The sequence below is a fragment of the Bemisia tabaci genome, chromosome 9, assembly GCF_918797505.1.
Source record: "Bemisia tabaci chromosome 9, PGI_BMITA_v3".
In the NCBI taxonomy this organism is placed as follows: domain Eukaryota; kingdom Metazoa; phylum Arthropoda; class Insecta; order Hemiptera; family Aleyrodidae; genus Bemisia; species Bemisia tabaci.
In genome coordinates this window covers 3416323-3431625 of record NC_092801.1, presented here as the reverse complement: position 1 = coordinate 3431625, position 15303 = coordinate 3416323, and the positions used below count along the sequence as shown (strand labels likewise).

Sequence of the window (15303 nt, the reverse complement as noted above, 5' to 3'; positions counted from 1 at the left end):
TATTTTTTTTCATATATTAAAATGAGAATAATCCATACAGGATGTACAAACATTTCAAAATCATGAGTTGAATAACGCTGACTCCGCCAGATTAATTATTAGAGCCCAACAAAAAGCGGAGCGGCGACGCACTGGCGCCTACAAACCTAACAGGGATACTTCACGCGTTGCGCAACGCGTGAAGTATCCCTGTTCGGTTTGTAGGCGCCAATGCGCGTTTCGCGCTGGCTGCCGCAGCGTACCACGGCGCTTGAAGCAACTATTTCACACCAGAGGTATTGCACAGTATCATACGAAACTGAAGGCGCTCTAATATATTAGGAATGGCAGGCATCCATCAAAAGTACGGAGCTTTCCTCGCAAAATAAATCAAGATACTACGGCCCAAAAAGAGAGCAGTGCACAGTGGGAAAAACAGCCGATCTAGCGCCGAAAAAGTCTTGACGCTCGGATCGTTCACTTTCCCATTGGTTTTTCACACTTTGCCGGTCTTATAATATCGAGCCATACACTAATGACAACATTATGCGCCAATTTTTTGTAAATTTAAGAGTTATTGAGCCAAATTTAGTCAAGAGATCAGCTGTATTTTACATCCCTTGAAACTGTGTTTCGGTTTGTGGTCTTTGATCGGCCAGCAGAGTTAATAAAAATATTTCTCGTCGTTTATGCTATTGTCGATTACTTTCTTCATTATACTATGTAGGTCTCTGATTTTTCACTTTATTTTGGAAAATTTTGTGTGGTTATGTTTGGGTGTTTCAAGGTAAAGTTATGGATTAGAACGAATGTAATCCGCAAGGTATATTACTAAAGATGTCAATGCATGAGATTGACATATTAATTGGCATGTACTCAATATCGAGAGCAAATAAGGAGGAAAAACACGCTTGAAATTTCAAATTTCCTAATAAAACGTTGCACAATGGAACAGTTTTTACCAATCAATAGATAATCACGTGTCCTAATTTTTTTTCTAATTCCTGTTAGGATAACAGTTAAGTTCCAAACATTTAATTTATCATTAAGTCTTGTCAAACAGGAAATTTAATAGTAGAAATCCGTATTATCGTTTTATCAATACACTTTATTTCCATAAAGGTAAAATGAAGTATTGTCATTACTTGGAAATTTTGGCAATTAATTCCTTCCGCTCAATGCATCTAATGTTTTTCTTCTCAAGACTTAATGTGAAATGAAAACATTTTTAAAGGGCAGCAATTGTGAAGTAAAACATGAATAGTTGCACGGAACTATTTCAAAATTTCATGTCGTCGGGCAGGACTAGAACCCGCAATCTTCGCTCCAGTAGCGAGGAACTCTACCAACTAGGCTACAGCTTCAGCTTAGGGAGCGCGCTGAAACAGTCGTTCTTAAACACGGGTTACCTGAGTTGCGCGCGCAGCGCACTGCGCACGCACTTCTCTCCATGCTACTCTGTAATCTGACGCCTAACCCAACGGTACACATTCATTCTGAGCACATTTCCACTTCCTTTTTATCAAATATCTCCTAATGGCGCAAGGATGCGCACCCAAACTAAGGATTATCGTATTCTTGATAGTATGACGAGTAACTGGATATAAATATCTCGGTGGATCCGAGTGGATCTCAAAAGATACAGTCCATGGAAGTTTGAATTTGGTACTATTTTGAAGGCTAACTTTAAAAAATTGCTGTAAGTTAAAAAAGTGGAGTTTAGAAAAGAAACTGGTATCCATACTTTTAGAAAGGTCAGCCATTGCCAAAAAAAATTAAAAGTAACTACATGACGCTTTTCAATAAACACAGGAGGCTATTGAATGTAAACATTCAGAGGCGGTCCTCCATCAGCACCGCGCTACCCGGTGCGTTTCTGATGATTATCGCTGATAAGGTCGACCTTATGAAGTAAAACATGACTGATTCTTGATCAGTAGATCCTCAGGGACACGTACATACCAATTTTGTCCATTTCCATTGATGCCGATTTTCCGACTTTTTCGGCGCGAGACCGGCTGTTTTTCCCACTGTGCAGTGGTCCAAAAACTCACTAAATCCTAGCATCCGTAATTAGTGACGTTTAGCATAAATTGTATCGCCTGGCTGTGAGTTGCTTAGTCGCCATCGACTATAAAAGGCGATAAGAAATTGTGTAGCCGGCTATAGAAGCTATTGAAAATCTTACAGCCGGCCGTCGGTCTATGGTATTTTGGAACACAGATTCTACTGCCAATTTTTACCAGGAAAGAAGGGTCGATCGGCGCTGTGCGTGCATCTTAGATGGATTTTAAGGCATGCCTTTGATTTAAATGCTTTTGAGCACTAGCCACAAGAGAAGGGCCGGTTTTCACTATGCACTGTTAATACATGCTTATTTAAATAACCTTTCAAACTGAATGTGCGTGGGCACTGATCGCAGGAGAAGGGTCGATCGGCGCTGTGCATGCATCTTAGGTGGAGTTTAAGGCATCCCTTTAATTTAAATGCTTTTGAGCACTGGCCACAAGAGAAGGGCCGGTTTTCACTGTGCACTGTTAAAACATGATTTTTTAAATAACTTTTCAAACTGAATGTGCGTGGGCACTGATCGCAGGAGAACGGCCGATCGGCGCTACGTACGCACGTTAGATGTTCTCTAAGTTGACTCTTTGTTCCGAATTTTAGTGAGCAATGATCACACGGAAAGTGCTGTTCTTCACTGTGCCTTGCTAATATATGCCTCCTTAAATTACTCTTCAAATTGAATTTGCGGGAGCAATGAGCGCAGGTGAAGGGTTGATCGGCACTATGCACGCATTGGATATGCATTGCGAGTCCATCTTTAGATTTGAATGCTTTTGGACACTGACCACAAGAGAAGGGCCGGTCTTCACTGTGCACTTCTAGCACGTGCCTGCGTACTTTACCCTTCGATTTGAAATTGCGTGAGCACTGACCACAGGAGAAGGGTCGGTCGGCGCTGTGTGCGCGCCTCAGATGAGCTGTAAGTTGTTCTTTTAATTTGAATGTTCTTGGGCACTGATCACACGAGATGGGCCGGTCTTCTCTGTGCTTATATAGTACATGCCTTTTCAGATTAAACTTTACGTTGAATTTGCGTGAGCAATGATCGCAGGAGAAGGGTCGATCGGAGCTGTGTACGCACTTAAGATGCCTTCTAAGTTCACTCTTATTTCTACACTTTAGTGAGCAACGATCACACGGAAAGGGGCGAGAACCACTGTGCACGTCTTGGATATGAACCTTTAAACTACCTTTAAATTTGAATGTTCTTGAGCATAGATCGCATGTAAGGGGTCGTTCATTACTATGGACGCAAATAACATGGTTTCGTAAATTCTGTTTCGCTTTAAATTTACGGGAACATTGAGTGCACGCGAAGTTCCGATCATTGCTGCGGATGTGAATAGTGCGGTTGCATAAATTATGCTTAGATTCGAAAGGTGATGAGCTCTGGCTACACGAGTATGATGGTCGTTCACTATCATGGGAGTTTCTGAGGTGTGCTTGTAGATGAACATTCGATTTGAATCGGACGGAGCACTTCTCACAGGAGAATATTTCATCTCCGTTGTGGCGACGAATGACATGCCTTCGAAGAGCTGCCCGCGAAGTGAATTTTCTTGAGCACTCGACACACGAAAATGGTCGATCCTTGTCCATGTGCATCACTGGTGAGCTTGCGGGAGGTTTTGAATGAACTTGTGGCGAGTATTCACTTGAAGGGGAGAGTTGATCACTAGTGTGGGGCCGTGAATACTGGACATTTGCAGGGATTTGAGCATCACTGTTTGCATGCCTGTCAGCGGTTTCCAACTTCAACTTCCTCTCGTTGGTGGATATTTATTTTGGCGGCTGAGGTGCGTCAAAACTGTACTCGCATTACTGGGAGAATTTAAATCCCTTGTAGGAGCAGATTTTTCCGGAGTTGGAACACGAATATTTTCTTTAATCGGAGTAGAAGTGAATGTTTCTGGATCCTTCGTTTTGGACGTTTTACGTTTGTTTTTTGACAAAAACTTTGTATTCCTGGACAGTCTGTCAATTCCTTGGTTTTCTGGGACATGATTGTGGACGAAAACATGATCCAAACCTGAACCTCCCTATAACAAAACAAAACAGAACGGTTACACAGTGCTTGGTTGGTATACCTCAAATGCCGTGGGTATAATTTTTTAAGAAAAACCACGGAACTAGAATTAACGTAATCCATCGATGTCTTTTTGTTCTTGTTAGAAGTGTTAATAGAAGCATTATGCGCGGATACTACTAGTAAATGCTATGATTTATAAAACAGGAATTAATGGCATTTTCAATTGTTTTATTCAAAAATAAAAAAAAAGGAACCATGATGCCTACGAATTTTAAATCGGTAGCAGTTTGAGAATGCATTAGAAAGAGGGGAATACTGTATGTCTCTGCCTTTTTAGACGTGGTACAGGCATTCGACAGGGCCTCCCATGAAAAATTAAAAAGTATGCTGGTTGCCCTTTTGTCAGCTTGTCATGATAAATTTATTAATTCTTATTTTTCGGACAGATCCTTAAGGGTGCGGGTCGGGTTGACTATCTCCGGAACCAAAGTCACCAAAGGCGTGGCGTGAATTGCGATGTATCGATTGTTATGCCATTTAAACCTATGGTAAAGAATCGATTATTAAGGCGTTCGCTGCGAACACTCTGTTTATCGATCCTTTTCCATCAGTGGCGTGGCGTGAATTGCGATACATCGATTGTTATGCCATTTAAACCTATGGTAAAGAATCGATTATTAAGGCGTTCGCTGCGAACACTCTGTTTATCGATCCTTTTCCATCAGTGGCGTGGCGTGAATTGCGATATATCGATTGTTATGCCATTTAAACCTATGGTAAAGAATCGATTATTAAGGCGTTCGCTGCGAACACTCAGTTTATCGATCCTTTTCCATAGGTTTAAATGCCATAAAAATCGATAAATCGCAAAGCACACCACGCCACTGAAATCACTCTTGCTGAGGTCACAGGGACCAGTATTAGGACCCTTATGGTGTCTGTTATTTATTCACTTCTGACACTCGTTCCTGATCACTAGACTTATAAACCGTATCATCGGCTTTACCAAGTATAGAATTCCTGACAAGCTCAGGAACCTGAACCTGAACCTGTCAGGAAATCTATACTTGGTAAAGCCGATGATACGGTTTACACGTCTAGTGATCAGGAACGAGAGAGAGCAACTGTTGAGCTCGAAGAAAATCTTCGAAGGGTAGTAGAATGGACAATCGAAAAGGACATTAATCTAAACTGTGATAAAACCATATATCGACGGTGAAACTACCAAACCACGTATCTCGGTTTGCGACGTCGCAGACTTCCTGTCATACTTTATTTTTTAAATGAAAAACTACTTAACGTCTAGTCTTGAAAATTTCTGTGATTTTTTCTCTTTGTGCGGAGAAAATTCTGTGAAAATTTCAAGGAATGTTATTGATTTGGTCGACTTCAAAAAAATAAAATGCGAGCGTAGATTTTTAAACACCGCAAACGAGATACGTGGTTTTGTAGTTTCACCGTCGATATGTATGTAGGTCACTTTATAAAGCACTCCCTAGCGCTCTACGAGCTACGACACCAAACCTCCACTGCCACCTCGAGTTAGGAGTCAAATCATAACCCATCTGACATCGAGCATCTTGACACTTTTAACAAGGACCTTCTTTGGCAACCTGTCCCCTGCCATTCTCTGAACATGACCATACCAAACGAGTTGTTTCGTTATAATGTTATGCACGATGGTCTGTTTGGCATCCATGATCTCCCGCACCGTCAAACCGTAAAAGTACATATATACAAAGTATTTTCCAACCGTAGCATAAAAGAACTAGATATTATGTTTAATCAAGTATTGTGATGACCCTGAGGAGACGCCCAATTTTTCCAGACAATTCATCATTACAGGGGGAAATTGGCAACGTCAGGAGGAGCACCGACTTTAGGAAAAATGCTGATGTCCGCTGGGAAACGATGAATTGTCTGGGAAATTGGGCGTCTCCTCACAGTATTATTAAAATGACCCAATATCGTCGACTACCTAGGAGTAACTATATTTAGACACTAAAACTAAATGTAAACAACATATCAAGATCAAAAGAGACGAATGTGCTTTCAAGTTAAAAAAAATTAAATTGGCCAATTGGACGAAAATCCGACTTAAGTATTGATAACAAGTTACTATTGCAGAAAAAAATCATCCACCCAACGTGGCGGCAATCACAATCATCCGGTCAACACAAATTCGGCGAAATCGAAAGCCTGAATGCTAAATTCTGAGCGTTCCTTTCGATACTTAGACAGTTTCAAAGGATTTAAAAGTAAGAAGTTTGAATGATACATCAATAAAAATTAGTAATGCTCCCACAAGAAAAGCATTGTTTTCGACATTTCTGGTTTTCGCGGCAGGAATACGGACGTCACGATCCAATGGACGGGGGCGACTCTAAAGGCCTAGATATAGATACACCTTCTTCATAGATACACGCGGCGATGAGTGAAAGACGAAAGCCAACGGAGAGCCTTGATTTCGATCCATTGACGTCGATATATCGAAATCAAGGCTCTCCATTGGCTTCCGTCTTTCACTCGCGGCGATTAATCGCCGAACAGTGGATGGAGTCAATAGGAGAGGTCGGACATGATTTGGAAACTTTAAACGTTTATAACTCCGTTCATACGAAACTTTGAGGTTTTAAAAGTGGTTCCATTGGTTTTCTCGTGAAATTTGCTTCTCGAAGCACTCCTTAAAATGTAAAATATGACGGAAAACACATCAAAATTTGGAGGTTTTTTTAAAAAATTTCATGTCCGACCTCTCTAATTGACTCGATCCACCGTGCGCCGTGAGTACCTTGGTCTTGAGCGGGGTAATCTCGTCGCTCCTCTGACGTAAGGGTGTATCTCGATTTTTGCATGAGCCCGGCTCTGCATATAACGCCATGCTTTCTGGGGCTCATAAGTAAATTGAGATACGCCCTTACGTCAGAGGAGCGACGATCCGTGCAATGACTGACCTATATGGATTCGAGTCCCTTCATACCCAGAGTTACGACAACTCACTTTTGGTTGGGCTGAAAAAGGGTCTAAAAAAAATCCAATCCTGATTGGTTCTCGCTCATGGAGTCACAAACGAGCGCACCAAGATGGCGGTGGCTCGAATGTGAACAAAAATAATGAAAATATTACCTAATTGTGGTTTATCAAGAGTAAATTGTTATTTCCATCGGTCCAAAATGAAAATAGATTAAGAAATCATTCACAAACCAATCTCATTTTCTTTTTAATTTATCAATTTGTTGATGTTGTGTGACAGACATCGCAGGATTCCTGATCCTTATCCCTCAATATCGTTCGTTTGGGTGCACTCGTTTGTGCCTCCATGGCCGGCCAAGGCCGGCTGCCAGTCAGCTGATAATCGAGGTGTCTTAACTCTGGGTATGAAGGGACTCTAATCCAAGTAGCAGAGGTTGCAACAACTTGAAACAAAATCGTTTGATTCTTGCAACTAATAGATTGATGTGCAGATTGCCTACTCTCTCCCCGGGAGGAGCTATCATTGTTGGAACTAGTTGCAATTGAGTTGAGACATGTTTTAACTTCAAAGTATTGCTGGTTGCCTATCTTTAGATTTTAAACAACTTTGGTTCGGCGATTTTGCAATCTCAGCAGGTTGCAACTTTGTCTTCCGATCAGATCGTCAAAAATCGACCAAAAGACTTATCGACCAAAAGTTGACCGAAAGTTGCAACTTTGTTGCAACAAATACCAACATTGTTTCAACTTGTTGCAACTTTTACATTGAAAAATGCTACTTGGGAATATGGATCTGATCTTGCGCCGTTCTGACGGCGTGGCTTAACTGTATCTGCCATCGGCGCGGGATTAACGCATTTCTGTAATAGCCATAGTTGGACTGCATTTTGCAATTTGGAGCTATAAATTCTGTCCCATCTGAAAAAACACATATGGGCATAGGGAAAATAATGGCACATACGTTGTTTTAAAACCGAGCCGGAATTTATAGTTCCTAATTGCAAAATGTAGTCCAGTTAGCACCTGCTTCTATGTGTCTCGAGGTTCATCCCAGCATGCATTAGCCATCACGGCAATTGAGTAGCGGCAATATTTGGATTTTCATGAACTAAATCTACCAATCGTTCAAATAAGCGTCTGATTTTGGCTTCTTCAGACGTAATGGATCCCCAATCGCAATTTCCCACCACATGCAATGTTTAGTATTGTTATTTTTATTTTCCTTCTTATATTCTTGAATTTTGAAGTAGGGTGCGATGGCCGCCTCTCAAGAGCAACCTTATGTTCACGCGCTTTTGATCGAGCTAGGACATTGTATATCAAAGACGCTCATTGGCTATAAGGTTGCAGCGGGAAATGAGAAACTTCCAGATTTGTGTCGTTGTAGCAAAGAAAAGTTTATTTGAGCTTTCGGTCAAATGAAAGAATACGGTTTTGAAGGAAAAATGTTCTCAAGGGTTTCCTCTGAGAGGTCGATTCGGTTTTTCGGGTGCAAGCATCAAGGTAGCGGTTCAAACACGAAAAAAACGGATTCGGCGAAAAAAAAAAAAAAAATTGAACCGTCCATTGAATAGCATTGGTTAAACAGTGGGCTGCACTATGGTAAATCCGAGCCATTTCAAAAAGCGAGCCCTACCGGCACGCTTAAAAAAAGGAGCAGTTTGGGTTGAGATAGGTGCCTCATTTGACAAATAAAATAAAAAAAAATTATTGCTTATACTTCGATTTGACGGAAGAGGGCAACCACTAAAGGGTAAATCTGGGGTAAAAGGATAAAAAGCGTAACTGAAAAAGCACGGAGCTAGATTAACTTCTCCCATCGATGTATTTTTGTTCTTGTTAGAAATATTGATAGAAAGCATTGCGCGGATACTAATACGGTGAAAGCTATGAATGATAAAACAGGAATTTACAGCATTTTCAATTGTTTTATTGAAAAATAAAAAATAAAAAACCAAGTTATACATTTTGAAGGGTTCCTCATTTGACAAATCAAAAAAATAAATAAATTATTTCCTGTACTTCGATTTGACGGAAGAGGGTGACTGAAAATGACTTTCATATATTTCACTTTTAGGTCACACTTATTTCATTCACAGTCATATCATCTCCAAAGAAAATCAACCCATCTGCCACTTCTGTAATTCATCACCTCTAACCATCAAACACATACTTATGGAATGCTCTTCCCTCCGATATCTCCAATCACAGATCTACTCCCCTGCAATCAACAGAAATACAAACCCTCTTGCATGCGATGAACCCAATATTACCACCAAAATTCTAAAACTCTTCACCTCTCTTAATTTAAAAATCTAAATTTTCGTTTATACTCCCATTTTCAAAATTATCTGTAAAGACGTTAATAGCCTGAGACGCTAAATGTCTTAAAATTATACTAACTAACTAACTAACTAACTGAACTCATGGTGTCACTTATCCAAAAAATATACAAATAAATATACATCAATAAAATAAATAAATAAAAAAAACCATAAAGACAATTATTGCGACAGAATTGTATACTTTGAGTGATTGGCATCACATCAGACACAGGCATCCTTCAAGGGAGAGAACTCAGACATATGGGTTTACGTTCTTGCAAACCGCGCGGTCTAAATGAGGCTGGCGCCTTTTAAATTGTGTCATGTGTCATAGAAGGCAGGAAATGTTTTAGAAGCTTCCAAAGAGAGAAGGAGCAATATTGGTTACCCAAAATATTTAAGCTAAGAAATTCATATTAAATGCTCAAAGAGCAGTTCCCAAGATTTTAGCTACAAAAGCGCCCGAACATACGTCGAACTATTCGGTATTTATGATGTAGTGTGAAGTTTACACTTAACGACAAGAAGGAAAGTAGATCGCCACATTCCCCGAAAGCACCTGATCGTGAGTAAGAAGCCGCACCAGGGAGAGGTGAGGAGTCACTGCGGGAATCATATCCGCTTCAGAACCGCCTCACATCGGATGTTTTGACAAAATCACCTTAAGTAACAATATCGCATTATGTCACCCTCTGACAAAAGGCGTATTTTACGTCATTTTTAGCCCCGCAGAGATTAGGCTTGCCTCCTGCCACTATGAGCAATGGTCCAAACAGGAACGTTTTATTTCTTTTAGTTCAAAAGATAAAGTCATTTTTCAGGTATGTGGGCCCAACCTGTATGTGATAGTAATTCACAAAAGAGCAAAATATGTGACCCAGCACTATTTTACCACCTTGTATTATATATTTAAGTGCCGATTTATTTGTGGAGCACTTAAATAATTTATTAAAGTAAGTCTTCTTATCCCTCTACTTAGTAGTGTATGCATTATTATTAGTTAGTTAAGTGGTTAATTTTATAGGAGACATTCAGTATCTCAGGTTACTATTGTCTTTACAGAAAGTATAAAGTGTGAGTGAAATTACAAAAACTTAGATTCTTAACTTAACGGAGGGAAAACATTTCAAGATTTTTTTGGTGACATTGGGATCATGATAGATTAGTAGGTTTGTATTCCTGTGACTGTTGGATAGTAAATCTGAGAGCAGAGATCCTTGAGGGTAAAGCAGACCATAATCGCGCGTTTCACGGTTAGCGGTAATAAATTGCAGATTAATAAATGAATCCTCCTTTTCTCTTCATTCTAATACATTCAAGTGATTATTATATGCTTGGCATTATCGTTCGTAGCTGTGAGCTCGCTTGATATGAGCGACCATAGCTCCTAAGGACATAAGGGTCGCTTTCACAGCGCTCTCTGGCGCTCTGCGACACCTAACCGCCACATTCCCTCATTTCGTCTAAAACCTCCTGTCGCACCCTTCTACTTGGCGTCCCCTTCGTCTCCTCCCAGGAGGAACCCAATCAGGCATCTTTTTTGGCAGCCTCTCTTCCGTCATACAATTAACAGGGCCGTACCGAACCAGCTGTTTAACATGACGTCGAACAACGATGTCATTTTCGACTTCCAAGGTCTGACGCATTCTATCATTACGGACCCGATCTCTCTTGGAAATTCCTGCCGATCTCCTCCAGAAATCCATCTCCGTTGCTCTTAACGTACCCTGTGTCCGTTCCTAAAGCTGTCAAACTTTACATACGTGCGTTATTAAAATTTTAACTGCACCAATGTAAATTCTCCTCTTGTTTTCTTTGGAAATCCGCTGCTCCCAGAATATACCATTTAACATCGCTATAGCCTTCCTTCTAAGGAATTTATATCCAAGATAGCTTGATCCATCCTTCCATCCTGGAAAAACGGCACTTCCACGTATTTATAATCCGTGCAGCCCATGATCTGCCCCTGATCTGTAGCTCATTCTCTGCAACTCCCATTAACTCCGTCCCAGAGTCAATTTCTCAGGTTTGAAGGTACTGACTGCCAAAAAGACCATAGCTCCTTTCGTTTTAAATTTGCTCATGCACTGACTGCAAGCGAAGCTCTGATTCTCGTTGTGGACATTATGAATAAGACATCTTCATAAAAAATTTGATGCAAAAGTAGAGGAACACGGCTTGCACAAGAAAAATTGATCAATACTATGAACTCACTCCAGATGCAAGTTCAAAAGACTTTTTACCTTGAATCCGCCCAAGCATTAGTCACAAGAGGAGGTAAATCGGCGCTGTGAACGCACTTTAGATGTCTTGTAAGGTCACTCTTTGATTTAAATGATTTTGACTACTGGCCACATGAGGAGGAACGTTTTTCAGTGTGCACTATTAATACATGATTATTTAAATGATGTTTCAAACTGAATGTGCGTGAGCACTGATCGCAGGAGAAGGGTCAATCGGCGCTGTGTACGCACTTTAGATGCTTTGTAAGGTGGCTCTTTGATTTAAATGCTTTTGAACACTGGCTACAAGAGAAGGGCCGGTTTTCACTGTGCACTGTTAAAACATGATTATTTAAAGAATGTTTCAAACTGAATGTGCGTGAGCACTGATCGCAGGAGAAGGGTCGATTGGCGCTGTGTACGCACTTTAGATGCTTTGTAAGGTGCTTCTTTGATTTAAATGATTTTGAGCACTGGCTACAAGAGAAGGGCCGGTTTTCACTGTGCACTGTTAAAACATGATTATTTAAAGCATGTTTCAAACTGAATGTGCGTGAGCACTGATCGCAGGAGAAGGGTCGATCGGCGCTGTGCACGCACTTTAGATGCTTTGTAAGGTCGCTCTTTGATTTAAATGCTTTTGAACACTGGCTACAAGAGAAGGGCCGGTTTTCACTGTGCACTGTTAAAACATGATTATTTAAAGCATGTTTCAAACTGAATGTGCGTGAGCACTGATCGCAGGAGAAGGGTCGATCGGCGCTGTGCACGCACTTTAGATGCTTTGTAAGGTCACTCTTTGATTTAAATGCTTTTGAACACTGGCTACAAGAGAAGGGCCGGTTTTCACTGTGCACTGTTAAAACATGATTATTTAAAGCATGTTTCAAACTGAATGTGCGTGAGCACTGATCGCAGGAGAAGGGCCGGATTTCACTGTGCACTTTTGATACGTGGACCTTCAATGTGCCCTTGGAACTGAATGTGCGTGAGCACTGATCGCAGGAGAAGGGTCGATCGGCGCTGTGCACGCACTTTAGATGCAATGTAAGGTGAGCCTTTGATTTAAATGCTTTTGAGCACTGGCTACAAGAGAAGGGCCGGTTTTCACTGTGCACTGTTAAAACATGATAATTTAAAGCATGTTTCAAACTAAATGTGCGTGAGCACTGATCGCAGGAGAAGGGTCGATCGGCGCTGTGCACGCACTTTAGATGCAATGTAAGGTGAGCCTTTGATTTAAATGCTTTTGAGCACTGGCCACAAGAGAACGGCCGGTTTTTACTGTGCACTGTTGATACGTGGACCTTCAATGTGCGCTTGGAACTGAATGTGCGTGAGCACTGATCGCAGGAGAAGGGTCGATCGGCGCTGTGCACGCACTTTAGATGCTTTGTAAGGTCCATCTTTAATTTAAATGCTTTTGAACACTGGCTACAAGAGAAGGGCCGGTTTTCACTGTGCACTGTTAAAACATGATTATTTAAAGCATGTTTCAAACTGAATGTGCGTGAGCACTGATTGCAGGAGAAGGGCCGGTTTTCACTGTGCACTGTTGATACGTGGACCTGCAATGTGTCCTTGAAACTGAATGTGCGTGAGCACTGATCGCAGGAGAAGGGTCGATCGGCGCTGTGCATGCACTTTAGATGCTTTGTAAGGTGAGCCTTTGATTTAAATGCTTTTGAGCACTGGCCACAAGAGAAGGGCCGGTTTTCACTGTGCACTGTTGATACGTGGACCTTCAATGTGTCCTTGAAACTGAATTTGCGTGAGCACTGATCGCAGGAGAAGGGTCGATCGGCGCTGTGCACGCGCTTTAGATGCTTTCTAAGGTGATCCTTTGATTTAAATGATTTTGAGCACTGGCCACAAGAAAAGGGCCGTTCTTCACTGTGCGCTAATAATACATGCTTATTCAAATTACCCTTCAAATTGAATTTGCGTGAGCAATGATCGCAGGAGAAGGGTCGATCGGCACTATGTACGCACTTTAGATGTGTTTTAAGTTGACTCTTTGTTTTCCATGTTAATAAGGAATGATCAAACGAAAAGGGGCGAGAACCATCGTGCACAACTAGTACATGCCTTTTTAAATTACCCTTTAATTTGAATTTTCTTCCACATTGATCGCATGAGAATGGTCGAATTTCCCTGTGGACGCACCGGGCATGGACCCGCAGTGCAGAACTAAATTTAAATGTTTTCGAGCATTGACCACACGGGAAGGGTCGTTCATTATTGTGGACGCTCTCTTCGTGTATTTGTAAGTCTTTTTTCAATTCAAATTTACGGGAACACTGAGTGCACGCGAAGTTCGGATCGTTGCTGTGGATGTGAGAATTGTCCTTGTATAAAATATCCTTCTCTTTAAGAGTAGAGGGACACTGGTTACGTAAGAACATGTGCTGCTCGTTGTTGTGCAAGATTCTAAGATGCTCTTTGAGAGAGTTGATGGAATTAAAAGTCTCCGACCGCATATCACAGGAGAATGTTTCATCTTTGTTATGTCCATCTTTTACATGCCCCCGAAGAGATGACGAAATCGTATTATTGGGAGGATTGAGACTGTTCCTTGAGGCAGATTTATTTGTAGTTTTAAGATGAAGCTTGTTTGTATCCTTGTTTGAAGTGACGGTATCTACGGCCTTCATTTTGGACACTTTTTGTTCTTTTTGTAACGACAATTCTGGGACGCTTACAGACATTCTGCCTGTATTTTTGTTGTCAATTCCGTCGTTTTCTGGGATATGATTGTGGACGGATCCATGATCTACACCTGATCCTCCCTGAAACAAAACAATACGCGGCTGTTATATATTGCCTGGTAAACCTCAGCGGCACAAAATGTTGTGTAGGCGTCACTCTTTACAAAAAACATACCCAAGGAAAATTAGCTTCAGCCATCGATGTTTTTATGTCCTTGTTTAAATTACCGGTAGGAGGAATGGAAAAATCTAAATGGCGAAAGCTCTCAAAAGGAGCAAGGATTTGAAGTAGGGTACATCTTTTTGAAATATACCCGATATTTTTCTCTTTCAAACAGTAACAGTTTCGGTTCAGCGAGATTTTTCGCATCCGAAGTAAATAATTTATTATTGATTTATCTTAGACAGAAGACCGGAAGACGGAAATTAAACAATACAAATTTGAAAGTTTTATTTTATTGTTACGTTTAAAGCATGAATTTTGGTTACATACTGTTTATAATCTTAATGCACCAGGAAGACTGGAGTAATCAAATTTTCCTTTGAAAAAAAAAAGAATATTTTATTTTTCGAGTAAATTTTACGCGGAACCCAATGAAACAACTTTTAAAATCTCCAAGTTTTGTATAAACGGTGTTATGAGCTTTTAAAGTTTCCAAGTTTGGTCCGAGCTTTCCCATTGACTCGATCCATTGTGCAACACTCAAACCCACAGGTGATAAGCCGCGAGACCAAATTCGCACAACCCACGCTCTGTGAGAAGGCGGCTTGATTTTCGTCGTTTTCGAACCGGACACGCGCCTGAAAGGCTGAAGAGAGCGCGCAGATGTATAAGGTGTGTAGTCTATCTCACCATTGGTGGCATTGCCAAGTAAAGTGGCACTTACAAAGTGTCACAGCGTGAACGAGAGCATTTTTTTCGTAGGAAACTATGCTTCAGTTTTAGGACGTAATTATGGAAGGATGGCTCGAAACTGCGTGTGAAATGTTCATTTTCGGGT

At 41.0% G+C, this 15303-nt stretch overlaps 2 protein-coding genes across 2 annotated transcripts in view; both read right to left on the bottom strand.

The window, feature by feature from the left end:
• Positions 1–237: 237 nt before the first annotated feature.
• LOC140225486 (uncharacterized) lies at positions 238–3804 on the bottom strand. Its single transcript, XM_072304580.1, has one exon. The coding sequence runs from the start codon at positions 3649–3651 to the stop codon at positions 2305–2307; it is 1347 nt and encodes a 448-aa protein (XP_072160681.1). The 5' UTR covers positions 3652–3804; the 3' UTR covers positions 238–2304.
• A 958-nt stretch (positions 3805–4762) lies between these two features.
• LOC109044082 (uncharacterized) overlaps positions 4763–15303 on the bottom strand; it is a 70019-nt gene continuing 59478 nt past the window's right edge. Inside the window, exon 6 of the mRNA XM_072304572.1 lies at positions 4763–14383. Within this exon, the coding sequence (XP_072160673.1) occupies positions 11825–14383 (2559 nt within the window). The 3' untranslated portion in view covers positions 4763–11824. The remainder of the gene's footprint in view (positions 14384–15303) is intronic.

Coding starts and splice junctions, on each gene's coding strand:
- LOC140225486 (XM_072304580.1), bottom strand. CDS start 3,651: ATGCACATGGACAAGGATCGACCATTTTCGTGTGTCGAGTGCTCAAGA.